This window comes from Lissotriton helveticus, chromosome 5_1, assembly GCF_964261635.1.
Source record: "Lissotriton helveticus chromosome 5_1, aLisHel1.1, whole genome shotgun sequence".
Taxonomy (NCBI): domain Eukaryota; kingdom Metazoa; phylum Chordata; class Amphibia; order Caudata; family Salamandridae; genus Lissotriton; species Lissotriton helveticus.
In genome coordinates this window covers 923,034,234-923,062,163 of record NC_136065.1, presented here as the reverse complement: position 1 = coordinate 923,062,163, position 27,930 = coordinate 923,034,234, and the positions used below count along the sequence as shown (strand labels likewise).

At 41.0% G+C, this 27,930-nt stretch overlaps 1 protein-coding gene across 3 annotated transcripts in view; it reads left to right on the top strand.

The window, feature by feature from the left end:
* PLCE1 (phospholipase C epsilon 1) overlaps positions 1 to 27,930 on the top strand; it is a 1,554,148-nt gene that overhangs the window by 938,546 nt on the left and 587,672 nt on the right. For all 3 annotated transcript variants that reach the window (XM_078643386.1, XM_078643388.1, XM_078643387.1), the window contains exons 5-6: positions 5,573 to 5,718; positions 17,968 to 18,226. In XM_078643386.1, the coding sequence (XP_078499512.1) occupies positions 5,573 to 5,718; positions 17,968 to 18,226 (405 nt within the window). The remainder of the gene's footprint in view (positions 1 to 5,572; positions 5,719 to 17,967; positions 18,227 to 27,930) is intronic.

The following is a 27,930-nucleotide window of genomic DNA, read 5'->3' as shown; positions in this document are numbered from 1 at the left end:
GAGCCCCTTCCTATTCAGCCAATCCTTTGACATCCATAAGGTACCCAGCGGATGGCATAATGCTGCTTTTGAGATTACGGTCTAAGCAGCTCCTTTGCTGATGTAGAGAGGTGCTGTTTGTTGTGCTGGCACAGCGCATGCCTCTTAGATACCATGTGGCTGAAGGCCCACGAATGGTTTACTGTGGAGGCCGTGGTGAGTGTCGTGTGAAAAGTCTAAATAGTAGACAGCCATTTATTTGGCAACAGAATTTTCCTCTTGATCTTAGTGAGGCAACGCTGTAGATGTCGGCCAGAGTGCTGTTACATAGCAGAAGTTTCATTGATGTGCCCAGCCTTGTTGCTTTATGGCTCGTGTTCTGCCTTTACCGCCGCTTTAGCATATCCTCTACAGTCACAAATTTGCATGCCGGAGTATTTGTATTTTTAAACAAATGCCTGCCACAAATGGAAAAACCCTGCCTACATTGGTTTAATGCTGTTAAATTTGCAAGACCATCGAAATGCTCGATATTATTTGGACTGTTTTAAACCGGTCATTTGCTAGCCTCTAAGCAATTATCTATTTAGTCTTATTAAAGATCATTTCCCCCTTCACCAGTCTTTTGAAAAACATGCTTGAAAGCTATTAGGAAGTGTCTTCTAAAATGTGTATAGTCAAATAACTACACAAGTCCCATCCTTCCCTCCACTCTTCCCACCAGAATTTTTACATTCATTGTAAAATGTCAAAAGCGAAAGAGCATCTAGTTGCCAGTTTTTATCATACAAGGAGAGGTGAGTAAGTGAGGCCCGGGTGACATTCAGATTGTATGTTCTCCATGAATGACTTTTGAACTGACTGTTAACCTGGTCTTTGTTGGTTATCCTTGGTTTGGAATTCCCTAAAGGCTTTTTGTAGTATCCTGCATTTGTTATGTAATGTATTTTACCACTCCTGCTCAGCCAGTGCCTGTGCTCTGTACTCAGTAGAATGTTGGAGTCTTGATGAGCCTCGGAATGTTAGGACAGTGAGAGGTAAAGTGACAGTTGGACATGGGCTGAGCAGCATACAGGCTGCTCCTTGTGGGGCTCTCCTTCAGAACTTAACTACCTGTTGTCTAGAACTATGGTACTTGTTACCTGCTTGAATAAATCAACTTTAATTACAACGTTCCTGCATGGACCTCCTTACTACTCTTTTATGTGCTAAAAAATGCTTATCTTTGCTTCAAACTGAAAAAAGGAACATTCTTAGTTCTAGCCTGCCTTCGAAAATGTGTTTAAAAAATGAGAAATGTGTGCAATTGGACAGAAGAATGACTTGAGGACTTTTACTAAATTTAGGTTTGAATTTTACAACTTTATCAATACAAAGGTAAATATGGACTGAAGTTTATTAAAAAGAAGTATTTGGAAGGAGGAGAACGTACATTATGCTTCTTGCAAGTAAACCTAAGACAGAGGAAAACCTTGCTTCATTGCTTGTCTTAAGAATGGAATAGGCCAGTGATAATGATGGTAGTTTGGCCTTTATTGATCATTAAAAGGTACTATATGCAGAGGAAAGCTTGACAGATGGTGGCCAAATTAACACTTATTTTGAAGAAGCCACTATTTCTGCTGTAGGCCTAGAGGATAGGTCTATTCTTTCGGTACCTATAGTGTAATTGGAAGGGTTATTCATTTTAATAAAAACAGGGAAACGCCTGTTCTAATTTTATTGTAAATTGAAAGCAATCGTGGTTCCTTTTGTTTACAGTGGTTTATAATGATATATTTAAGAATAATTTTTAACTGCCATATGAAATTGGGCTTTGATTATATTGGTTATAAAACCTGATAAGGATGCAGCCATATATGCTAATTATGTGCCCATTTCCAAAATAACTTTGGACTTTATAGACATTTGCGTCTTACCAATAAAGTTGCAAATATTCCATATCTATTCCATTGCCATTGAACAGGTTTCATAAAGGAGATGTTTGAACATATGATCCTTATTCGACATCCAGATTTCCATATTAAGTCCTCTGTGCCAAAGGTAGACTTATCTTTGATCTGCAAAAAAAGGCTGGTACGATGTGATGGTCTTTTTTTCATGGAGTGTTATATTTCACAGATGCATATAAATCCTGAATACGTTCTTTAAACAATGAGGCGATGGTTTGAATACTGACTAATGAGTTTCTTAGAATGTTTGCATGGAGAGTGGCATCTATCAGTAATATCAGACATTGCTAATACTGTTTGACTTCGTGCTGGAACCTTTGCTTGATTGTTTCAGAAATATCCAGACGTGGAAGGCAAGACCTGTTTATCAAAATAATAGCATACGTGCTTATGGGGCAGATGTAATGCTTTTAATTTCTAATCCAGAGGCTGCAGTGCTTCATGGTTTATATGTTACAGATTCCTGTTGTCAAGTGTTAGGATACTAATTAAATTTGACCAAAGCAGATGTTTTTCTGGGTTGTGCTACTGAATATCGACCTCCAGAATATCGTGGTACAAGAATATATATAAAATATACAGAAGGTACATATATAAATAGATAGGTATCGAAACTTTAGCCTTACATGCCAATATTTTATTTTTGATATTTTGTCCCATCATTATCTGGGTTCACACCGCAATTCCCATGTTTACGGCATGCAAAACGTGTAAAGAGTAAAAGGGAGCTATTAAGTTGTCACCCAAATAAATTAAATGCTTAGTTGTACATACCCTTCCTAACTATGTTGAAAGATAGTTTTAATCTTCAGGAAACCCTCAAGGCATTTAGGAATTTGCCATGATTGGGGACACAGTCTACATTTTCCTTTATGGGATAAAATCAATGTTATAGAAATTAATATTTTGGTACGATTCTTGTATCAGGTTGGTTGAAGTCCGCACCAACTGATAAAATATTGTTATGAAACTTCCTGTGAGGTTCTGAAATCACAACCACATTTTCATACGTTACCCTGAAAAGGGAATCTTTGTTTTTCCCCAGACTCCTATAGCTGTAAAACTGCTTTTGTTTTGCACATGTCATATTTGATAACGAGTGAGAACAACTCTTGTTGCTGGATTGAATCAAATCAAATGCCCACAAGCCTTTTGATAAACATGCAAATCTAAAATGCTATAGCATTTTTGTTCTTTAATTGGATAGTGTTACTTTGGAAATATTTGCTGACTGAATTTAAACAGCAAAGGGCTTTCATGTGGGCACTGCAGTCTGGGGATCAAGACAAGTAAACATAAAGAATATCTTTTTTGTCATCTTGGATAGCACTTGAAAAATGTATCTTTGTTAAATCTGTATAAATAGTTCCATATTAAATTTTAATTGCATGAAGTATAAATACAGTATTTGGAATTTTGAAAATAATTATGTACCTAATGTTGAACAGTACCTTCGATGATATCTGTATCTTGCAAACAGGTAATATTACTGTGGCACCCCTATTTCTTGCTATTAGTGGAAAGAGGAGATATCTCTATTGACCCTCAAGCCTTGAAAAGTAAAGAATAGATTGTGTCTCTTGTATTCTATCTTGTCTCAGAAACTCTGAGAAGCAATGGCACACATTTTGGAAGGATATGCCGAATTACATTTTTTTTTCCTGAGTGCACATCATATTGTCTCATTCAGCAAAAATATATTTTCAGGAAATACTGAATGTCTATGAAACTATGTAAGCTTGATTTCAGAGATGTGGATCTGGCTGAACATTGGTGGTGTAAAGTCTCTGGAGTTACATTGTCGCACATTTTTTATGATATTTTATGAGGGTACCAGTATTGTAAAGAGGTTATTTAACATGTTTTGAAATGATGTCCATGTTTGGAAGTGTTGAAAGCGAGAGTAAATCCAGAAAAATGAACCGCATCACCATACACTTGGCATCCTTGTTGTCTCAATACCAACTGACTGGTCGAATTTTAAGCGGAAGGGGTAGCAGCATTCTAAAGCATCTAAGAACTGAAATGAAGTGCTACAAACACAAAACACATACCTCAAAAGGGATCAATATGACATAGAACATGTGCCATTATAATACGTTTTGCGGACAGGGACGTGCATTAAAATGTCCGAGAGATCAGTAAGGAGCAGGTAGGGTTACTTAGCAATTCCAAGAGGCAGTTTTGAAAAAAGCATTGAGAAGAGGCTTTTGTTAAGGATTTAGAATAACACCATTCATTTTCAGTCTCTCCCTTGCAAATTCCGCCCGGTCCGTGATGGCAACAGTCCTTCCTGCTTTGGACTTTTTTGACCTCTTTGCCGGTCCGCTGCCTCTGGTTCCCGGCGTTGTTCAGCCCCGGAAAGAAAACCAACAGAGGGAGGTCGTCAGTATGCTACCAATGCACAAGTTGCCCACGAGGAGACCGGGGTGTGAATGGGACACCAGTGCTTCCTATAATCAGTGCTCAGGGACTGTGAGGCACAAGTGTGAGGGGAGGGGAGTTGGAAGGCTCGGGATAGGTAAGGTAGAGAATATTTACAAAAGTCAGAAAAGAGGACCTCCTCCCCTTCTCCCGACCCAGCCTGCCAAACACCGTCGTACCTGTGAAAGCCACACTCCTCCCTTGGGAGTGTGGCACGGCGGTTCGCTGGGTCGTTGGCCTCCTGGCACGCCTTCACGGACTCTCCCGTCTTCTCCGCTTTCTTCGCTCTCCTCCTTTGGTTCTTCGTCTCCTCCGCTAACGCTCCCGACCTCCTGGCTCTGCTCCTCTTCTTCCCCGGTGACGCCGCACGCCGAGTAGAGGACTTCCAGACTCTTGTCCAGTCCGGACCCCCTGACGTCATATGTGGGCGTGGTTTCGTCTTCTTCGTCGTACGCCCAGTTAAAGGCGCCCTCTTCCCATTCTCCGGTGGCAGAAAGCAGCGGACATCGGGACCAGTCCGTCTGAGGGGGAAGGAGGGGAGGTAAAGTCAGTTTTGCACCAGGCACTTTGTGACGCCTCCGCCACCCTGCTACTTGTTATTGCATAATTGAAGCCATTTATTAAATATAGAACCAAATGGAGACAAATGTCATGGATATTATGTTACCAGTCATTTGCATAGGGTGCTCCTCCCACAAATGTTGCCTCACAGAGCGATGTCTTTCTCTGGTGGGTTACATTTATGAGCTGGTAAGCTGTAGGTTGCTGAAATATTTGTTTTTAAAGCGTGACTGATACTGTGCCCAAGTTAAACTAAAGTCAAGTCACATATTATGTGGCAAAAAATGTTATGATAAGGTGAGAGAGACTCATCTAGGAACGTGAGCCATTTTTTTACTCACTAACCATTTTTTGTAGGTTGATTGAGTTCTTGTTGGTGTAGCCTCAATTACAGTTCCCCTGTCATAAACTACTTTGCACATAGAAAGTACAGAATATCTCCAGTGTTTGGAGATACTCTGCAGTCTCTTCGAAGTTTTTGTATGAATTGATTGTGTCTGTATTGTAGTAGGATATATTTTGATATTGAAATTGCATATTTCCATATATTCAAGTGACTTGTAATATGGTCTTACTGACACTGACCTGTTTTACACTTCAAGAATCATGGTGATGTAATAGTGAATCACATTCGTTTACTGATTTTTTTCTTTCAGGTTAGCTCGTGGGTGACATGGTTGATCTTGACTGCAGGTTCTATGGAAGAAAAACGTGAAGTCTTTTCACACTTGGTACATATTGCAAAATGCTGCTGGAACAAGGGGAATTACAATGCTGTGATGGAATTTCTGGCTGGACTCAGGTATTTCTTAAATGCTAAACTATACAGAGAGGACAACATTGTCTTGTAGTAAGTTTAAAGAGAGTTTAGAACTCATCTAAAGCCAAGCACACATTTCACAAATTTTAAATTGAAATACCTTTGTGAAAACTCGTTTCTTAATGGTGCTTTAATGAATTATATTCAAACAGGAAATTAAAGTCCTTAATGAAAGATTGCTGCCATTCTGATGTAACTATCACTTTAACATATTTTACAAGATGGAACCCTTGCATGCAACAACAATTAATTAACTGAAACCCTTCTCATAGAACCATCATTCTGTATAAGCTGATTCATATTTTCCCCTGTGGATGTTGAATGAATGAACAAAAGAGCATACTAACCGCATGTTTACCATATAGTGGCAGATTGGCACTACACACCGGAAAGTTAATTCCTCAGGAAAAATCCACGATGTATAGTTAGGATATAAATTCCATAGGAAAAGCGTTATTTCTTTTGCCAATAACTTTGTCGCCGTTTGATAAATCCTCGCAAATTTTTCAAAACTAGTTTGGCCTGCTATTCCCACTAGGGAGGCTGATCGGAATACCAGAGGCACGACTACCAGAGTTGGGCCTCTGGTGGTAAACTGAGGGGATCGATACATAGTCATTTGAGCGGCCCATTTTGAGGCTGCTTTTTTTGCACCTGAATGTTGATACTCTTCTGGAATGCCTGAAGGCCTCTGTAGCTTTTTGGTCCAGACTGCCCCTGTCGTTGATGAGGGGAGCGGTGGGGGGAATCCTGCAGGGCAAAAAACCCAATTTTCTTTATTTTCGGTAGGAGACTCGCAGGACCACCGAAAAATAAAAAGCTCTGGCCTCTGCTCTTCTGTAATTTTTAGCACCTGGATGGTCGGTCAGCTGCTTTCTGCAAGCCAGAGCTGTCAAACAGCTCCGGCTTGCTGAAAGTGGAGTTTTATTTGTTTCCCTGCATGCAAATATGCGTGCAGGGAAACGGATAAAAACATTGCGCCCGCAAGCAGGGAGCTGCTTTTTCAAGCAGCTCCCGTCTTGCGGGAGCAATGCAGGCTCCCACAGGAGTCAGGAGTCGGCTGGGACAGCAGAGCCTTGAGGCTCCCCCGTAGTCCCATAGCACACTGTGTGCTGTCTGGCCACCCAGAAAACGTGGCTGGGCCTGCGGTTATGGGGTACCCAGGGCTGAAATCGGCCCATGGAGGTGGTCTGCACCCCCCTTTTTATAAATAAATAATACATTTTAATGTCAGGCCAGGAGAGATGGGGTCCCTGGCGCTGGGGAGGGGGGTACATAGCCTCCCTCCCCCATTGATGCTATGCGCATCCAAAGGCCGTGCTGGGTTGTGTAGTTATAGGGGTTGGCCGAAGGCTATGCACGGTGGAGGTTGCATTAACGTAAAGTTAACAGGTGAGTTTCTATGGTTTTGTGTATTTAAAATGTGAACCTATCTCTAACGTCTCTGTTCCTTTGTTTTTTAAGTGTATATATATATATATATATATATATTATTATTATTTTATTTTTTTTCAGCAAGAGATGCGGCACTCAAGATTTGGTTTTCATTTCAGTTTTATTACAGCTTCAAGCTCGGACCAACACGTTTCAGCCTAGCACAGGCTTTGTTCACGGTAAGTGAGCTGTTTTCTCTGTCTACTGTTTATCCCATTTAGCTATTAGGGTGCATTATGGGACTAGAAGTTTTTAATTATATACAATATATGCATGGTATTAAACTATACGTGACATGTATTCTTCTACATTATAAGAACTTGCAATTCATTATCATTGCATTTTTACCATCTTATGCGCTGAATTTTATATACATTTAGTGATTTATTATCTTTGTGTTTATTGCACGCTGCAGCTTTTTACGCGCTGTTAAGGCAACATTTTGTCCATGGGTATAGTACCCCATTCTATGTCCTGTCAAAATCTTTTCTTTAGATGTCTTTGTTTTAGGATTAGTGCCCAGTAAATTGTCAAAGAGATTTCTCAATGTGAATTATGAGTTTCCTTTATTTAATCCAAATGTACATAGAGTTCCTCATCGAAGTTCATCCCATGGGGCTTTTTTGTTTTCATTCGAATTATGAAGCGTGACTCTATCTGTCTCAATTTCCGTTGTCTGTTACCTCCTCTCTCATCAGGGTTTACCACATGTATGCCAGAATATGTCATAGATCTCCAATCACTATTTTGACACAGTGACATGTGTTTGGCCGTTGCATAGGACATATCCTTGTTTTTTACTGCCCTGATATGCTCAAGAACTCTTTTCTTCAGCATGCAGGTTGGGCTTCTGATGTACTGTGATCCGCATTTGCACTCCACAATGTATACTACATGCGTCGTGGAGCAGGTAATTTTTCCTTCGATGTTTGTTATTTTTCCACTCAGTTCCACAATTGTGCTTTTGTTTTGGCCAATTTTGCATGCTTTTCACACATTACACTTCCTGAATTCTTTCTGTTGACTTGTTAGCCAGTTATCTTTTTTCTCCAGTTGACTTTCTCTGAAATGGCTGCTTACAAGTTGATCCATAAGTGATGTTGTTCTTGTGTAGCTTACCATTGGTCCTTGGCCTACTGTTTTGCCTATATCAGGATCCCGTTAGTAGGTGCCAGTATTTTTGGATTTTATTTTTGATGATGCCACTTTCTTTACTGTATGTGGTTACGAACCGAGGTGGTCCTTGTGTGGTTCCTTCTGTTTGATTTTCCTTTTTATCCTTATTTTGAAGTGTCACTGTCCTCGTTTTTTGTCCAGCTCGTTTTCTGTTTTTCTCCAATGTTCTTTCGTTGTATCCTCGTGACCTTAATCTTTCAGTTGTTTCCTCTATTTTCTCCTCGGCATCTGACTCTTTCGAGCAATTTCTTTTCAAAAGAATACATTTTCCATATGGTATGCTATTCAGTAGTGGTTGCGGATGTAAACTAGTTCCATGTAGTATACTGTTCGTAGATGTTTTCTTCCGAAAGAGTGTAGAGTGTAGCTGATCGTTCTCAATATATACTTTCAGATCCAAGAAGTCAATTTCCTTTTTGTTGCAGGTGTAGGTAAATTGTAAACCTACTTCATTGTCACATAGCTTTGAGAAATACATGTCAAAATCATTCTTAGTCCCGTTCCAAATTAAAAACAAGTCATCGATGTATCGAACCCAAAGAATTATCTTCTCTAGATCCGTCAGATTTGCTGGGTTCCATGCAATAGTTTTCTCCCACCATCCCATCGTTGTATTTGCATCGTTCGGTGAAAAAGTTATGCCCATGGCAGTTCCACATTCCTGCCTGTACAGTTGATGGTGAAAGAGGAACACATTATTGGTGAGACATAGCTTGATCACGCTCATGAGCATCTGAGTATGTTGGAGCTCTTCGATGTTACGTTGTTTAAAAAAATAGTGGCATGCTTTTAGCCCTATTTCATGTTTGATCGACGTATATAATGATACGACGTCAATTGTGACCAATAAGTAATCTTTGTTCCATATGATTCCATTGAGAATTCGTAAAAAATCGCTGGTATCTTTGATATACGAACTCATGTTCTTTGCAATGGGAGCGAGGAATAGGTCAACATATTGCGAGATGTTTTCATATAGGCTATCACATGAAGAAACAATAGGTCTTCCTGGTGGATCAATAAGTGTTTTGTGGATTTTTGGCAGAAAATAAATGGTGGGGATAACTGGAAAATCATTGGTTAAGAATTTTAGTTCATCTTCATTGAGTAGTCCTTGGTTTTGCCACTCACGTAGGAGTTCATTCAATTTTACTGTCATTTGGTTTATGGGGTTTGTCTGTAATTTACTGTAGTTGGTGGAATCATCAAGTTGGCGTTGTGCTTCTTTTACATAGTCCTGTTTGTCCATAAGGACAATATTGCCCCCTTTGTCCGCGGGTTTTATTATTAAATGAATGTCCTCATTTAATGTTTTTATCGCGTTTCTTTCTTTGCTCGTGAGATTTTCCCTTTTATTTACTTTACTTGTTTTCGAGATCTTTTCTATTTCCTCATTGATAGCTTCAGAGAACATATCGATTCTGTTGCCTGGAGATAGCGTAGGGCAGTATCTTGATTTCTTTTTTAATCCACTTTTGACACTCTGATCAGTCCTAACATTGAGATGTTCAATCACTTGGGATTCTGTTGGTTCAGTTGTGTCAGGGTCATATAATAATCCAAATATGTTCTGGAGGTCGGGAATATCTTCAATTTGCCAAATTGCTTTATCACTTATTTCTGAGCTGTTATTGTTTACAGGGGCTGATTTTGATTGTCTAGAATGGATTTTTGCCAACTTCAATTTTTGTATATATTTATACAAATCAATTCTGACTTGCGTGGGGTCAAAATGTTTTTCGGGGCAGAAGGAGAGTCCTTTATTTAATAATGATTTTTCCTCCTCTGTAAGTACATGTTTTGATAAGTTAATTATCAAATTTTCTACTTCCGATTTCTTAAGGGGTACGATCTTTTTTCTTTTTGCTCTTCTGGTTTTCCTTGTTTTGCCATATTTGTTTGTGATCCTCTTCCTCTGGGCTCGAATGTTCCTCTGCCGCGGCCCCCTCCTCTGGAGGACAGTCTTTTGTCTAGATCCATGAGCCGCACCTCCTCTAAAAAATCACATCTAAAGTTGCTGGCTCCCCCCTCTAATAATTCTGTCTCACTCACATCTGATTCGCTAGTACTCATTGGTGTACTTATTGGGTGTTTTTGTGGAAAATTATTTTTTGGATGATCAAATCGTTTGGCAAACGTTAGGATTCTTCCTTGTGCGTAGTCTTTTTCATCCCTTTTAAATTTCCTCTGTTTACGTTCTTCTATCTCTGTTTTATATTACTCTAAACTGTCATCCATTTCCTTTCTCAATTTAGATGCTTCATCTTTATTAACTTGTTGTTTTACATTCTCTTCCATTTCGTTGATTTTTCCCATAATTTCCTTTATGTCAATTGTAGTGTGTTTTATTAGTATATGCATCATATTTAGAGAGCATTGTTTATTATTCATCACCCAATCATCGAGTAGTTCTTTTTTTTCCAGATGTGTTGGCATTGTGAAGATTCTCAAGCCCCTTGGTATTCGTTTGACCTCGATATATTTTTCTAAAGCGATGATTTTCCAGCTTTTGTTTGTTTCTTTTTTATAGAGTTTTTCCATCTGATTAAATAATTGTTTTGCAGTGGTATGTTGGGGTGCACTTTGATTACTTGCGCTGGGCGTCTCACTTTCCTCTTGCCCAGTTATTTTAAATATGTTGTTTGCTTTCTCAGCGCGTTTCGCTGCTCGCGCTTCCATGGTTGTTATCTATCTCTGTTTGTTGTTTATTTTCATTCACGCAATGTGAGCGATTCTTATCTCCCTTTACGTGTCACTTTAAACTCTTTCGAGCTGTCACGAGAGCTGTTTGATGTTCGCACCAAATCTTATCCCTTTTGTTTCAGCCACTCAACCTCCGTACTGTTTACGGCTTGGTTTTGACTTGCGGGGCTAACAAAGAGATCGTATCGTCTTAACGCTGCTGCATACTGATGGCTGCTTTGCCATTCACCTCCGAGAGACTCCCAGTTTGGCGGCGTCCTCCGACTCCGTCTCGTGGCGCTCTACCTTTCGGTGATCAGTTTGATGTCCAGTGTTCCTTCTCACAGCGAAGACGGGCGCGGAGGGGTCATTCATAATTTTCCACAATACGATCCCTTGGACTCCACGCGCTAATCTACTGGTGCTCTGCATAGGGGCCGGATCTTGGCCAAAACGACAATTTTTCAGCAACAGATGCGGCACTCAAGATTTGGTTTTCATATCAGTTTTATTACAGCTTCAAGCTCGGACCAACGCGTTTCAGCCTAGCACAGGCTTTGTTCACGGTAAGTGAGCTGTTTTCTCTGTCAACTATTTATCCCATTTAGCTATTAGGGTGCATTATGGAACTAGTAGTTTTTAATTATATACAATATATGCATGGTATTAAACTAATACGTCACATGTATTCTACTACATTATAAGAACTCGCAATTCATTATCATTGCACTTTTTACGATCTTATGCGCTGAATTTTATATACATTTAGTGATTTATTATCATTGTGTTTATTGCACGCTGCAGCTTTTTACGCGCTGTTAAGGCAACATTTTGTCCATGGGTATAGTACCCCATTCTATGTCCTGTCTAAATATTTTCTTTAGATGTCTTTGTTTTAGGATTAGTGCCCAGTAAATTGTCAAAGAGATTTCTCAATGTGAATTATGAGCTTCCTTTATTTAATCCAAATGTACATAGAGTTCCTCATCGAAGTCTATGTACATTTGGATTAAATATAGGAAACTCATAATTCACATTGAGAAATCTCTTTGACAATTTACTGGGCACTAATCCTAAAACAAAGACATCTAAAGAAAAGATTTAGACAGGACATAGAATGGGGTACTATACCCATGGACGAAATGTTGCTATAACAGCGCGTAAAAAGCTGCAGCGTGCAATAAACACAATGATAATAAATCACTAAATGTATATAAAATTCAGCGCATAAGATGGTAAAAATGCAATGATAATGAATTGCGAGTTCTTATAATGTAGAAGAATACATGTCACGTATAGTTTAATACCATGCATATATTGTATATAATTAAAAACTACTAGTCCCATAATGCACCCTAATAGCTAAATGGGATAAATAGTAGACAGAGAAAACAGCTCACTTACCGTGAACAAAGCCTGTGCTAGGCTGAAACGCGTTGGTCCGAGCTTGAAGCTGTAATAAAACTGAAATGAAAACCAAATCTTGAGTGCCGCATCTGTTGCTGAAAAATTGTCGTTTTGGGCCAAGATCCGGCCCCTATGCAGAGCACCAGTAGGTGAGCGCGTGGAGTCCAAGGGATCGTACTGTGGAAAATTACAAATGACCCCTCCGCGCCCGTCTTCGCTGTGAGAAGGAACACTCGACATCAAACTGATCACCGAAAGGTAGAGCGCCACGGGACGGAGTCGGAGGACGCTGCCAAACTGGGAGTCTCCCGGAGGTGAGTGGCAAAGCAGCCGATCTCTTTGTTAGCCCCGCAAGTCAAAACCAAGCCGTAAACAGTACGGAGGTTGAGTGGCTGAAACAAAAGGGATAAGAGTTGGTGCGAACATCAAACAGCTCTCGTGACAGCTCGGAAGAGTTCAAAGTGACACGTAAAGGGAGATAAGAATCGCTCACATTGCGTGAGTGAAAATAAACAACAAACAGAGATAACAACCATGGAAGCGCGAGCAGCGAAACGCGCTGAGAAAGCATACAACATATTTAAAATAACTGGGCAAGAGGAAAGTGAGACGCCCAGCGCAAGTAATCAAAGTGCACCCCAACAAACAACTGCAAAACAATGATTTAATCAGATGGAAAAACTCTATAAAAAAGAAACAAACAAAAGCTGGGAAATCATCACTTTAGAAAAATATATCGAGGTCAAACGAATACCAAGGGGCTTGAGAATCTTCACAATGCCAACACATCCGGAAACAAAAAAGAACTACTCGATGATTGGGTGATGAATAATACACAATGCTCTCTAAATATGATGCATATACTAATAAAACACGCTACAATTGACATAAAGGAAATTATGGGGAAAATCCACCAAATGGAGGAGAATGTAAAACAACAAGTTAATAAAGATGAAGCATCTAAATTGAGAAAGGAAATGGATGACAGATTAGAGAAATATGAAACAGAGATAGAAGAACGTAAACAGAGGAAATTCAAGAGGGATGAAAAAGACTACGCACAAGGAAGACTCCTAACGTTTGCCAAATGATTTGATCATCTAAAAAAGACTTTTCCACCAAAACACCCAATAAGTACACCAATGAGTACTAGTGAATCAGATGCGAGTGAGACTGAATTAATAGATGGGGGAGCCAGCAACTTTAGATGTGATTTTTTTAGAGGAGGTGCGGCTCATGGATCTAGACAAAAGACTGTCCAGAGGAGGGGGCCGCGGCAGAGGAACATTCGAGCCCAGAGGAAGAGGATCACAAAGAAATATGGCAAAACAAGGAAAACCAGAAGAGCAAAAAGAAAAAAGATCGTACCCCTTAAGAAATCGGAAGTAGAAAATTTGATAATTAACTTATCAAAACATGTACTTACAGAGGAGGAAAAATCATTATTAAATAAAGGACTCTCCTTCTGCCTCGAAAAACATTTTGACCCCACGCAAGTCAGAATTGATTCGTATAAATATATTCGAAAATTGAAGTTGGCAAAAATCCATGCTGGACAATCAAAATCAGCCCCTGTAAACAATAACAGCTCAGAAATAAGTGATAAATCAAATTGGCAAATGGAAGATATTCCCGACCTCCAGAACATATTTGGATTATTATATGACCCTGACACAACTGAACCAACAGAATCCCAAGTGATTGAACATCTCAATGTTAGGACTGATCAGAGGGTCAAAAGTGGATTAAAAAAGAAATTAAGATACTGCCCTACGCTATCTCCAGGCAACAGAATCGATATGTTGTCTGAAGCTATCAATGAGGAAATAGAAAAGATCTTGAAAATAAGTAAAGTAAATAAAAGGGAAAATCTCACGAGCAAAGAAAGAAACGCGATAAAAACATTAAATGAGGACATTCATTTAACAATAAAACCCGCGGACAAAGGAGGCAATATTGTCCTTATGGACAAACAGGACTAAAAGAAGCACAACGCCAACTTGATGATTCCACCAACTACAGCAAATTACAGACAAACCCCATAACCCAAATGACAGTAAAATTGAATGAACTCCTACGTGAGTGGCAAAACCAAAGACTAGTCAATGAAGATGAACTAAAATTCTTAACCAATGATTTTCCAGTTATCCCCACCTTTTATTTTCTGCCAAAAATCCACAAAACACTTATTGATCCACCAGGAAGACCTATTATTTCTTCATGTGATAGCCTATATGAAAACATCTCGCAATATGTTGACCTATTCCTCGCTCCATTGCAAAGAACATGAGTTCGTATATCAAAGATACCAGCGATTTTTTACGAATTCTTAATGGAATCATATGGAACAAATATTACTAATTGGTCACAATTGACGTCGTATCATTATATACGTCGATCAAACATGAAATAGGGCTAAAAGCATTCCACTATTTTTTGAAACAACGTAACATCTAAGAGCTCCAACATACTCAGATGCTCATGAGCATGATCAAGCTATGTCTCACCAATAATGTGTTCCTCTTTCACCAAACTGTACAGGCAGGAATGTGGAACTGCCATGGGCATATCTTTTTCACTGAACTATGCAAATACAACGATGGGATGGCGGGAGAAAACTATTGCATGAAACCCAGCAAATCAGACGGATCTAGAGAAGATAATTCTTTGGGTTCGATACATCGATGACTTGTTTTTAATTTGGAACGTGACTAAGAATGATTTTGACATGTATTTCTCAAAGCTATGTGACAATGAAGTAGGTTTACAATTTACCTACACCTGCAACAAAAAGGAAATTTACTTCTTGGATCTGAAAGTATATATTGAGAACGATCAGCTACACTCTACACTCGTTCGGAAGAAAACATCTACGAACAGTATACTACATGGAACTAGTTTCCATGCGCAACCACTACTGAATAGCATACCATATGGAGAATTTATTCGTATGAAAAGAAATTGCTCGAAAGAGTCAGATGCCGAGGAGAAAATAGAGGAAACAACTGAAAGATTAAGGTCACGAGGATACAGCGAAAGAACATTGGAGAAAAGCAGAAAACGAGCTGGACAAAAAACGAGGAGAATGACCCTTTAATATAAGGATAAAAAGGAAAATCAAACAGAAGGAACCACACAAGGACCACCTCGGTTCGTAACCACATACAGTAAAGAAAGTGGCATCATCAAAAATAAAATCCAAAAATACTGGCACCTACTAACAGGGGATCCTGATATAGGCAAAACAGTAGGCCAAGGACCAATGGTAAGCTACAAAAGAACAAAATCACTTATGGATCAACTTGTAAGCAGCCATTTCAGAGAAAGTCAACTGGAGAAAAAAGATAACTGGCTTACAAGTCAACAGAAAGGATTCAGGAAGTGTAATGTGTGCAAAGCATGCAAAATTGGCCAAAACAAAAGCACAATTGTGGAACCGAGTGGAAAAATAACAAACATCGAAGGAAAAATTACCTGATCAACGACACATGTAGTATACATTGTGGAGTGCAAATGCAGATCACAGTACATAGGAAGCACAACGTGCATGTTGAAGAAAAGAATTCTTGGGCATATCAGGGCAGTAAAAAACAAGGATATGTCCTATGCAATGGCCAAACACATGTCACTGTGTCAAAATAGTGATTGGAGATCTATGACATATTCTGGCATACATGTGGTAAACCCTGATGAGAGAGGAGGTAACAGACAACGGCAATTGAGACAGATAGAGTCACGCTTCATAATTCGAATGAAAACAAAAATGCCCCGTGGGATGAACTTCGATGAGGAACTCTATGTACATTTGGATTAAATAAAGGAAACTCATAATTCACATTGAGAAATCTCTTTGAAATTTACTGGGCACTAATCCTAAAACAAAGACATCTAAAGAAAAGATTTAGACTGGACATAGAATGGGGTACTATACCCATGGACAAAATGTTGCCTTAACAGCGCGTAAAAAGCTGCAGCGTGCAATAAACACAATGATAATAAATCACTACATGTATATAAAATTCAGCGCATAAGATGGTAAAAATGCAATGATAATGAATTGCGAGTTCTTATAATGTAGAAGAATACATGTCACGTATAGTTTAATACCATGCATATATTGTATATAATTAAAAACTACTAGTCCCGTAATGCACCCTAATAGCTAAATGGGATAAATAGTAGACAGAGAAAACAGCTCACTTACCGTGAACAAAGCTTGTGCTAGGCTGAAACGCGTTGGTCCGAGCTTGAAACTGTAATAAAACTGAAAGGAAAACCAAATCTTGAGTGCCGCATCTCTTGCTGAAAAATTGTCGTTTTTGGCCAAGATCCGGCCCCTATGCAGAGCACCAGTAGATGAGCGCGTGGAGTCCAAGGGATCGTATTGTGGAAAAATATATATATATATATATATATATATATACATTTTCCGATGGGGCAACTCTTGTTTTGATGGATTTATAGGGCTGGCTCAGTCGCGGAAAAGCCCAGCTGCATGAAAGTGGTCCGATGGTGTTTTCAACATTAAATCACCGTTTTGGGAAAGGAGGCCATTTTGGAAGGTATTACTAACAGCGCAGCATGAGCGTGACATTTTCCACTCCCACTGGGGTTTTAAATTAGTCCTAAAGTATGGCAACGCAATTGAGCAACTCACTGGAGAATGATTTATGTGCACTACGGATACCAGCAGCCTTTGCGAGGAGCCCACGCCCACAGAGGCAGTTGTCAGGACTTGAAAAAGAGTGCGCACACTGCCTTGCGCTGTTTGGATAATAATGCCTATGAAAAGGTTCTTCAGAGGCCGAAACCCGTCGGCAAATTTGAAGTTTGCTGCAGGGTGTCATGCCAGCTGTGTTGTAACTTTCTGAAATAAACGAAAGAAATACCTACCTTTGTGTGGCTTTTCCGATGGGGCAACCCTTGTTTTGATGGATGGAGATATATATATATTTTAATGTCGGAAACTTGGTAAATAGCACACACTACAATTGACAAGTTTCTCACTGCAGTCTTAGGGCAGAATGACCATATCAGCATCTAAATATACATGTTCAGGTTTACCAATCATATTAGCATACGGGGAACATTTTGCACTCTGGGTGTAGCGTACATGGTAGGTAGAGAGGCAAGGGTCACACCAAACACTGCATCATGTTAAAGTAGCCTATTCTTGAACCTGTCGTTATTTTGAAACTGCCCATTAGCAATTTCACTTACATGACTTTGTTCCTATGGTTAAAAATGAAAGGACTGTGTTTTTTACTGTACTTTTTGTTGGCGAAAATGTGCTTTGCCACTACATGTTGAATATTTTCTGTCTATAGCTAGGAACGTTGCCAGTATAATGAATGAGAGTTTGCAATAGAAAGTATCTATATTTGGTTGGAATTTACTTTTTTTTTTATTGGTAACAAAAAGTATTTTCCTGGTGAGCAACTAATTAATTACTGTAGTTCTATTTTAACTGTATGCTGCAACCATAATCATCTATTACTTTTAATGACTGCATATTTGCTTTATTTCAAATAGGTCAAGAAAGGTATTAAAAATGTGGCAGTTCATGGACCAAACCGATATCGAAACCATGCGGAGTCTTAAAGATGCTATGGCACATCACGAGTCCTCATCAGAATACAGAAAAATCGTAAACAGAGCACTGAATATACCAGGCTGCAAAGTGATTCCTTTCTGTGGGGTGTTTTTAAAGGAGCTCTGTGAAGTTCTTGACGGAGCAGCCACACTCATGAAACTGTGCCCAATGTACAATTCTCAAAATGAAGCTTTTGAGGTAAATTCATAATTGTCTTATTGAGTTGTAAAAGTCTTGTAAAATCATAAAGCCTATGACCCTGAAACTTTTTAGACCGGTTCCTGCATTTTTTAATGATTTTAATGATTCCAGAAAACGTTATATGGCCATAATAGTAGCTAGGCATAACTTTGTCACACTCTTGTGTAGTGATAAAGTTCTGCTCCTCCTTGATATTGTGTACGTCAGATATGGACATCTACCTATTCTGTACTTTTCGGTCCATTTTTTGGGGCTTTTTCTGTTGGGACTTGTCCTTACAATGACATTGTTCATTGTGTCAAAAAACACTATAGCACCCACAGCCGACTACAAGTTGAGCACCTCAATCAAAAAGTCCCATATATATCAGTTTCTGTGCACAGAGCCTCCGGGACCTGCTGTGGTTGAGTCCCACTGGAATTCCAGATAGAAAACTTCAAGAAGCGTGGAGGCAGCACCAGGTAGGCAGTCACAGAAGAGCCAGGAGTAAACTTTATCAATATTCTTTTATTCTTCGTATTTAAAATGGAACAAAAGCCAACGCGTTTCGTTCCTATCAAAGGAACTTCGTCAGGGCAGATGATATAATGTGTCGACCAAAAAGAGTTTCAAATAGTGGGCAATCAAAATCAGATGACGCCTAATCGAATCCAATATCCAAACGATATTTTGGCCAAGCTCCTGTTCATATACTCTATAGTTCATATTCACAAGTTGTCAATTAACTTCAATTCAAATCAGCGCACCAACTTTCCAATCAAAGCGAAGGGTCAAAGGAACTGGCAGTATAACGTCTGCTCCCGTATCATGTAAAACGAATGGCGTTTTACATGATACGGGAGCGTGTTCTGCAAATTGATAATTTTTTCAATATTTTTTTTTATTGTTTTGTTTTCACTATAAGTTAAAAAACCTAAACACAATAAACATAAAGTCAATCATTACAACATACACATATATCAATCAGTCATATGTGCCATCACAAGCTCAAATGGACTATTCAATTGACTCAGTTATCCAAGCACATATAGCTCCAGCACTAAAATTAGTCACTGTTAAGACAGTTTGATATGTTTTTGTATGCTAATCCCCTTAATGTTTTTTCAATATAGTTTATGCTGACCAATTAATTTGATGGCCACAACCTATTTTCCATCCATACCTTGCTCTTCAATATTTTCATGTCATTTTCTGGTATTCTACATTTTGCCCCTTGTGTGATTTTTGATTAAATGTGTATATTAGAATAACTTTTGATAATGAATAACCCAGTGTAATAATATATTTGTAATCGTTCAATTTAGTGACTCCTAATTTAGTATTTAGTCTGCTTTCCTTTATATGTGTTTATTTTTTGTGCCTTATTTCAATATTACTTAAGAAGAACATGGCTTGGGAATACTTATTTAGCTTAATGAAGAGAAAAACGCCCCTTACTGGATTTACTTCCAATTACATTTCTAAGTGATTTAAAACTGTTTTCTTTCTGTTGCTTTAAACCTGGTTAATATATTACTCATCCCTCATCCCACATGGAGCATTTTATTGCGACACTTTTGTAGTATAAATACACATTCCCGAACAGTGTCAGTACAGGTAATCATCCAGATGAATGAAGTGATGTGCTTAAACTCAACTGTGAAAGCATGAAACAAAGAATTGAAGGAGTTAAGTCAGTGTGTATTTACATCATTGAATCATCATTAAAGAAACATTATGAGCCCACAATTTTTCAGCTCACAGTAACAGTACAAAATCCCATTTGTTCTTTTACCAATTTTATCATTTATCAACAGTTTGAGGATGAAGTCTACAAAATGTAGTTGTGTTCTTCCAAAAGTCCAGTAATTTCCATGGGGTATATTACATACATGTATGATTTATTTTTTTTACAGAAGAGAACACCAAAATGCGTAGCCAGACACCTTTAGTTGATAAAAACTGAATAGTGCTTTTCGCCAGGAACCTGCAGGCCTAAAATAATTACCAGTAGTGGTATTAGCACATTCTTAAAACACCACAAAGAAGGAAACTGTATAAACCACCATCAAACATGAAAAATTTACCATAGGCAAAAAAGAAACCTAAGTATGTAAATCTGTGTCTACGAAAAACAATGTGGAAGTGGTGAGAAAAAATGGCAAATAAGTTCAGCTTCACATAATTGCAAATGTTCTTAGTGCATGAGAGAGGAGCTGACTCATTTTATTCCATTGAATTAGCAGTTATTCATCCACTTGAAGACTGAATTAATTGTGTCATCCGCCTTTGTGGTTTAGTTGAGTTCTGAATGAAGCAACCCAATAATGGACGTGACACATAACATTTTGAAAAGATGGAACTAAAACTGAATAATTATCTGACAGACTGCTGGCCGCAGATCCCTTACCTTAGAATTTCCCCCGGGCGTCAGACTGGTTCCAGAAGGTTTTTCATGAGCAGTAACCCAGCGCCCAGGGAGGTGTGGTCAATCAGCTCCTCGACAGTCGTCGGTGTCGTGCATGCCAGGAGTGACGTCGCAGTGCATATAGAGGCACCACCGAGGCATGCTGATATCAGTTTTTTAATTTCTGTGCCATCGCTGATCTGCAGACGAGCTACCCCCTCTGTCACTTTGACAGGGCTTTTTTCAATTTTGTTGTTAACTCCTTTTGCGGTTTACCTCCTGGTGTTTCGAGGATGTCCTTGTGCAAGTTGGGTTTTAAGCCCTGCAGCAACTGTCACTGGCCGATGTCGGCGATGGACCCACACCTCGTTTGCCTTTCGTGTCTGAAGTGTGACCACGATACCACTGCGTGCTCTGATTGCTGGGCCATGGCTCCGAGGACTTTGGTGGAGTGGTCTCGGAAGCTGCTAGCGGCTCGGCATGCTACTCCGAATTCCTCTTCGTCATGCTCGAAGTCGTAGGGACATTCAGGTAGAAGGCACAAGAAGAAGGGTAAGAAGTCGAAGTGTTCTTCGACTTCTCCTTGCCTGTCGGCTGACGAGACGTGGGAGCCTCTGCATTCTAAGCCTCACTTTCCAGAACCTGGGTCGACTCCACTCCGTCCCTAATTGACTCCCACCCAGTTAAGAGAATTTAATGAAACCGTGCGCCTCATTTTTGGGTAGTTTGACGGCGATGACCAACCTTCGGGACTGCAGGGTTGAAGGGGGGCCCCCTCTGGTTCCACACCTGCGACTCCAGCAGGACCCCATAGATGCATTCCTGGATTTGGGCTGATGCCCATCAAGCCATCTCAAATGCAAAAAGAACAATTGATGGACAGAATGCAGAACAATGTCATACATTCACCCCAGTACAGAGATCTGGGCCTAAATCCATCGTTTTTTTGCGCACCCTGCCATTCCAGTTTGGACCCAGCCATATGCAAATCAGTCTTGACTCTGCGCCCAATGGGAATAGTCCAGCCCTAACTTCCAGGCAAGGTCCTCCCTGGACTGGACACAAGCATCCTAGGACCGGTTTCGGGCTTTCAGCAAGCCATATCAACCTTTCGTGGTGACGGTCCAGTTACTCCAGGTGCTGCTGGTACCCAACCCTCCCGGCGGCACCATCTCCATCGTCATCCCTTACACGGAGCCAGAGGAGCGCCACCTGGCGCCGACTCCGCCAGCGGGAGCCCTGTCTCTCAGATCAGAGCTTGAGCCCTTTTTCATCAGCTAGGAATTGGGGAAGGCTGGGAAAGGTCGCTGGCCCATTTAGGATACCAGACCTATGATTACCTGAGTGTGGACTGGTATGAGGACCTGGTTTCTCCCCCTACCATGGCTATGAAGGATCATACCCAATGAAGGATCATACGCAATGGTGGTGTGTAGTGTGACCGAGGTCCTGGACCTTCAGTTGCCCATGGTGGCAGTCAAGACTAATCTCCTGACGAAGGTGCTGCAACCAGGAGTCTACGTGTTGGAGCCCTTACTCCCGTTCAGTGATGCCCTCACTGACGTCCTTTTGGGTACCTGGTCCAAACCCAACTCAGGCTTCTGTCAATAGGATGATTGTCTGCCGCCATCACCCCGCCGTCTCCCCGCACCTGCGGACCCCAACTTCTTCACCCAACGCCCTACCCTTATGAGCTTGGTGGTTCAAGCCTCCATCTCACAAGAGGCTGCACTCAATTGGGAAGAAGATGTTTTTTTCTGCCATCCTGGCATTGTGGGTCAATTAACATTGCATGCCTTTTGGACCGTTATTCCCAACTCTGTAGGAAAGCGGTACGTGCTGCCAGAGATCCCAGAGAAAGCCAGGCTGTACACTCCTAAGCTGTTGCTGTAGGGAGGGACGCGGCAGAGTTCACGATTTGATGCAGGCTTGAAACAAACAACTCGCTGGGCATAGCGGTTTCAACAACATTGGCCCTTAGGTGCCATACATGGCTGAAAATTACTGGCTTCTCAGGGGATAGCCAGGTTTCCCTCATGGACATGTCCTTCAATTACCCCCTTCTCTAAAGAGACAAGGCAGATTCGGAGCTCGTGCACTTCAAGGATTTTGCAGACTCTCCAAAGGGGCTACTCCCTCCCCTTTGAGACTCCCCCTCCCCCATGCCACCGTCTCACGATTGGCTGATGCTGGATCATCCGTCCATTCTCCACGAGGAGGTCACAGCTCTCTTTGCCATGGGGGCAATAGCGGGGGTTCGGGAGCCAGAAGTAGGCTATGGTTGTTATTCCAACTACTTTCTGGTTCCCTAAAAGGACAAGGGCCTTTGTCCTATCCTTGATCACTGAACCCTCAATCACTTCCTCAAGAAGGAGAAATTCAAAATGCTCATGGTGACTCGGGTCCTGTCTGCTCTAGACCCTGAAGACTGGATGGTAGCTTTGAACTTTCAGCACGTCTATTTTCACGTACCCATCCTGTCTGCCCATTTGCGCTATCTGCGATTTATGGTAGACCACGAGCATTTTCAGTTTACCGTACTCCCTTTTGATCTTATCATCTCCCCTTGGGTGTTCACTAATGGCATTTCATCTGCGGAGATCTTGGGTGCCAGTTTTCCCCAATCTCGACGACTGGCTGTTGAAGGCAGGCTCGTCCCAGACTGTCATCTCCCACCTCTAGACTATGGCAAACCTACCGCACTCGCTGGGCTTCACTATCAACGTGCCAAAGTCACACCTGACTCCCTCTCAGTTGCTCCCTTTCCTCGGAGCTGTTCTGGACACTATGAAGTTTCTGGCATACCCTCCCGGCAGCGGGTCCAAGATATTCAGGCTATGATACCGATATTTCCGCTGCTATCCTGGGTTTTGGTGAGACTGGCCCTAAGGCTGCTGGGCCTCACGGCCTCCTGCATCCTGCTGGTGACACATGCCAGATGGCATATGCGGGCTCTGCAGTGGGACCTGAAGTTCTAGGGGGTACAGCATCAGGGGGATCTCTGACGTGGTCCATATCTTGGAGAGAGCTGCGAGCAATGTGCAGTGGTGGCTAATGAACCGCGATTGGGTTACAGGCAAACCCCTCTGCCTTCCCTTAACTGATCTCATGGTAGTGACAGATGTGTCGCTCTTGGGGTAAGGCAGCCATCTGGGAGAGGTGAAGATCAGAGGACTCTGGTCTCTGGGGGAATCCAGACTCCACTTCAACCTGTTGGAGCTCCGAGCGAACTGACTGGCATTAAAAGCCTTTCTCTTTTCCATCAGATGAAGGCTTGTGCAAGTGTTCATGGACAACACCGCCACCGTGTGATACTGCAACACAGGGCGGGTGGGTTTGTGGACCCTTTGTCAAGATGTCCTGTGCCTCTGGATGTGGCCTGCATGGCAGGGTGTTTCTCTGGTGGTTCAACATCTTCCCGGTTCTCTGAACACCAGAACAGACAAATTCAATTGAAGAAACCTAGTGGATCACAAATGGTATCTACTTCCGGAAATGGTGCAAGGTCTCTTTCAGCAGTAGGGTGAGCCTTCATTAAATCTGTTCACCATTGCCGAAAACGTGCAATGTCTGCAGTATTGCACGCTGGAGTCTCCAAGGCAACACTCCCTCAGAGACGCTTTTCATCTCAAGTGAAGCTCAGGCCTCCTGTACGCCTTTTCACCCCTACCATTCCTTCCCAGAGTTCTCAAGAAGATCAAGAATGACCTGGCCCAAGTCATCCTTGTGGCTACAGTCCGGGCATGGAAAATCTGATATCCCGAGCTACCACGGCCATCAATCTCCGATTAGGCTGCCCCTTTGGGAAGATCTTCTGTCGCAGCAGCAGTGAAAGGTTCTCCACCCGAACCTGTCCACTCTCGGCCTATTTTCATGGAGATTGAGCGGCCACAGTTGACAGCTTTTGACCTGCCACCCATTGTCTGTAACGTTATTGTGGCAGCCAGGCGTCCCTCTACCAAGACGGTGTACACCTGCAGTTGGAAAAAACTTGTGGCATTGTGTTCAAAAAAGTCTGTTGATCCCCTTTCAGCCCCTCTTTCTGAGGTTCTGCTTTTTGTCCGGTCTCTTGCCCAGCAGGGCTCTGCTCTGGGCAGTGTTAAGGGCTGTCTTTGTTCAAATCTCCTACTGTTCATAGGTTCCTAAAAAGTCTTACTCATCTCTTCCCTCCTTCACTATCCATTATGCCTGGGTGGGACCTTAATTCGGTTTTGACGTTTCTGATGTGCGCACCTTTTGAGGCCTCTACACAATTGTCCGCTCTGGTTTCTCACCTTGAAAACAGCCTTTCTTGTGCCCATTGCATCTGCCCACAGAGTGAATGAGATGCAGGCCTTATCATCTAATCCGTCTTATCTCCAAGTCTATCATGTCAAAGTAGTGCCTCACACTCTGGCCTCTTTTCTGTCAAGTGGCCAGTCCTTTTCATGTAGGCAAATCCATCACCTTGCCTACGTTTTTTGCTCCTCCACATCCCTCTAAGGAAGAGGAGCAACTCCATGGTCTGGACCCAAAAAGAGCGTTGTTGTTCTGCCTTAATCGCACTAAACAGTTGGGTTGACGACCAACTCTTCGTGGGGTATGATGGTACGAAGAAAGGTCGGAAGTGCAGAATCAGACCGTCTCCAGATAGGCTGTCCTCTGTATCAAAACTCACTGGCCAAGAAGCAAGCTCCTGAGGGTTTGCATGCTCATTTCACCAGAGCTAAAGCTGCCACCACTGCGTTAGCACGTGGAGTTCCATGCCTAGATATCTGCCATGCAACAACGTGGGTTTCCCTGCACACGTTCACCAAACATTGCTGTCAGGACAGTCCGGTCCACAGGGATGAGCACTTAGCCCGTTCGGTCCTTCAGGACTTTCTCGATTGAAATTTGTTTGCAAGCCCTCCTCTGGGGATGGTATTGCTTGGTTATCCTTTCTAAGGTAAAGAATCTGTGGCTAGAAGGCTCAATTAGATGAACAAGTGACTTACCTTCAGTAACGCCTTATCTGGTAGAGACTATATCTAGCCTCAAATTCCTTACAGACCCACCTATCCTCCTGCTCTGCGAACAGGTTTGTAGCGACAGGGGACCAGTGGTCAGTGTTCTTCATGTCTCTGTGCTTCTAGTGTGTAAAGTTGGGAAAACATACGGACGTCAGCGTGCCTGGGTGGCACTTATATAGGTACCACTACACCACTTTCTGTGCCGACGACAGACGGGAGCCAATCAATGTCACATACTGGCATGCAGAGGTACTGCTCATGAAAAGTCTTCCAGATACAGTCTGATGCCTAGGGGAAATTCTAAGGTAATAAATCTGCAGCTAGATATAGCCTGTACCAGATAGGGGGTTCCCAAAGTTAAGTAACTTGTTCTTCACTGCTCATTTAACTCACTCAGTGAAACTATGAAGACTCCGAGATCTGAATCAATCTAAGTATTAAATGGTTAATTTTATTTAGCCTGTTGAGCAAAAGATTTAAACAACATGCCCTGGTTTACTTTAAACATATTTCACAAAAAAGAGAAGACCCCACTGAGTTCCAGGGAACAGGGTACTAACGACAATTTAAGTCAAAGGGCAATCCCTGGACTGTGTACTAGTCGCTCCTTATTTTTAATCTTCATATATCCACATCAGTCAAACCTTGCCATTTTCATACAGTATCAAACCAACACGAAAATATGACGTTTACAGTCTTTGTACTGTTATTAAAAACTTTTGTACTCAAGGTTAAAAACAGACTTATGTCTGTGGTGTATAAAAACAATTTGTTGTACACTTATGTCAACTCAAATACATATGAATATGTACATGTGCAAATTACAAAGACGAAAAAGTACATTAATTAATATCAGAAAGAAAGGCAAACAATAGTCATCAAAATTACACCAGATATATGCTGCTTAGTTGCACAGAACAAAACAAACCCTTTCCCACCATAGGTAGAACTGTTTCCCTATTCTTTTTTAAGCCTGACCTAGTATCCTCTTGTGAATATAATACACAAATATGCAATTGATGATATAGATCACAGTAACCACAATCCAGGTATATCTGTTCTCTGTTAGGGATCTGACTGGGTTCTATTTTATAATGCGTCGACGCGTTTCGGTGTTCGCAACTGGTATGTCTACACCTTCATCAGAACAGCTGATACGTGGGGTTCATCATTTTTCTATATCTTTCTCTGCGTGTAAAACAATAATATACAGTTAGGAGACGTTTCAATTTTGATTGCTACATTTATCAATTTTGGACCCATTACACTGACTACTTTCCTTCTAAAGTGCTCTATTTCACCACTTTTTCTTTGCCCTTGAGCCTCTGTGTTACCCATGGGCTCATTACCTCTTTAACAAGACAATTTTCTAAACCATTTTGGTAACATTGTATTGAAGTCTAACCTTACACTGGAAAAGCAGCTCACAAATATCCCTCAGTTATATTTGGGTGTTGGATTCTTATTCATTCGTCCCATTTACACATTCATTCTCTCTCCTTCATTCACCCTATCATTCCTTGGTTTACAAGGAAAAAAAAAAAGAAGAAAAATAATTTTTTGTTTTTACCTTACTATCAGGAAGATATATCCTTAGTTTAGGTCTATGTCCCCTGTAATGATATGATATGACAGGTGGAGCTGCCTGTGGAATCAAAATATATTTTCTTTTAGTGGTTGAGTTTCTAGATCCCTGGCCTCACACTATTTATTAGCTTCGGTTATTACCTTATTGTGATTCCTCAAGCCGTCACTTATTTTCTTTTCAAGCCAGAGGTGAGAGTCTTGTTTTACGATTCTCTTAAACAGGATGTATTTCTCTTTTCTATTTGCGTTATGTCTGTTAGGGGACAGGGATAACACGAGAAATGTATCATGTTGTGTGCTTTTGTTATAATTCTATTTTATCCACACATACATTTTGGGCGTTTATTTACCTTAACTTGTGTTTCAGCAGTATTTCTTACTTGGGTTTCTTTCCTGCGCTATTTTGGACTGGGTAAGATTATTTCTGAAAATAATTGACAATGTTTGTTTTAGTACCATCCCTCTTTCCTTTTTATTTTCATGCTGTTTTCTCATAGAATGGTTCATACCTTGGTTATGTTAAAATTCATCACAACGAGGTATAGCGTTTTTCTTACTGCATACCAAAGAACTGGATATGTTCTGCGGAGGAATGACAGTAGAACCCTCCATTATTTTAGTTCACTTTTCGTATTTTCTTTACTTAGACATATTTCTCATTCTACTTCGAGGCGTGGGCGATTGGTACTTGTTAACATTGTTATCCATGCGTTACAAGGAACTCCAGTCATCTCTAA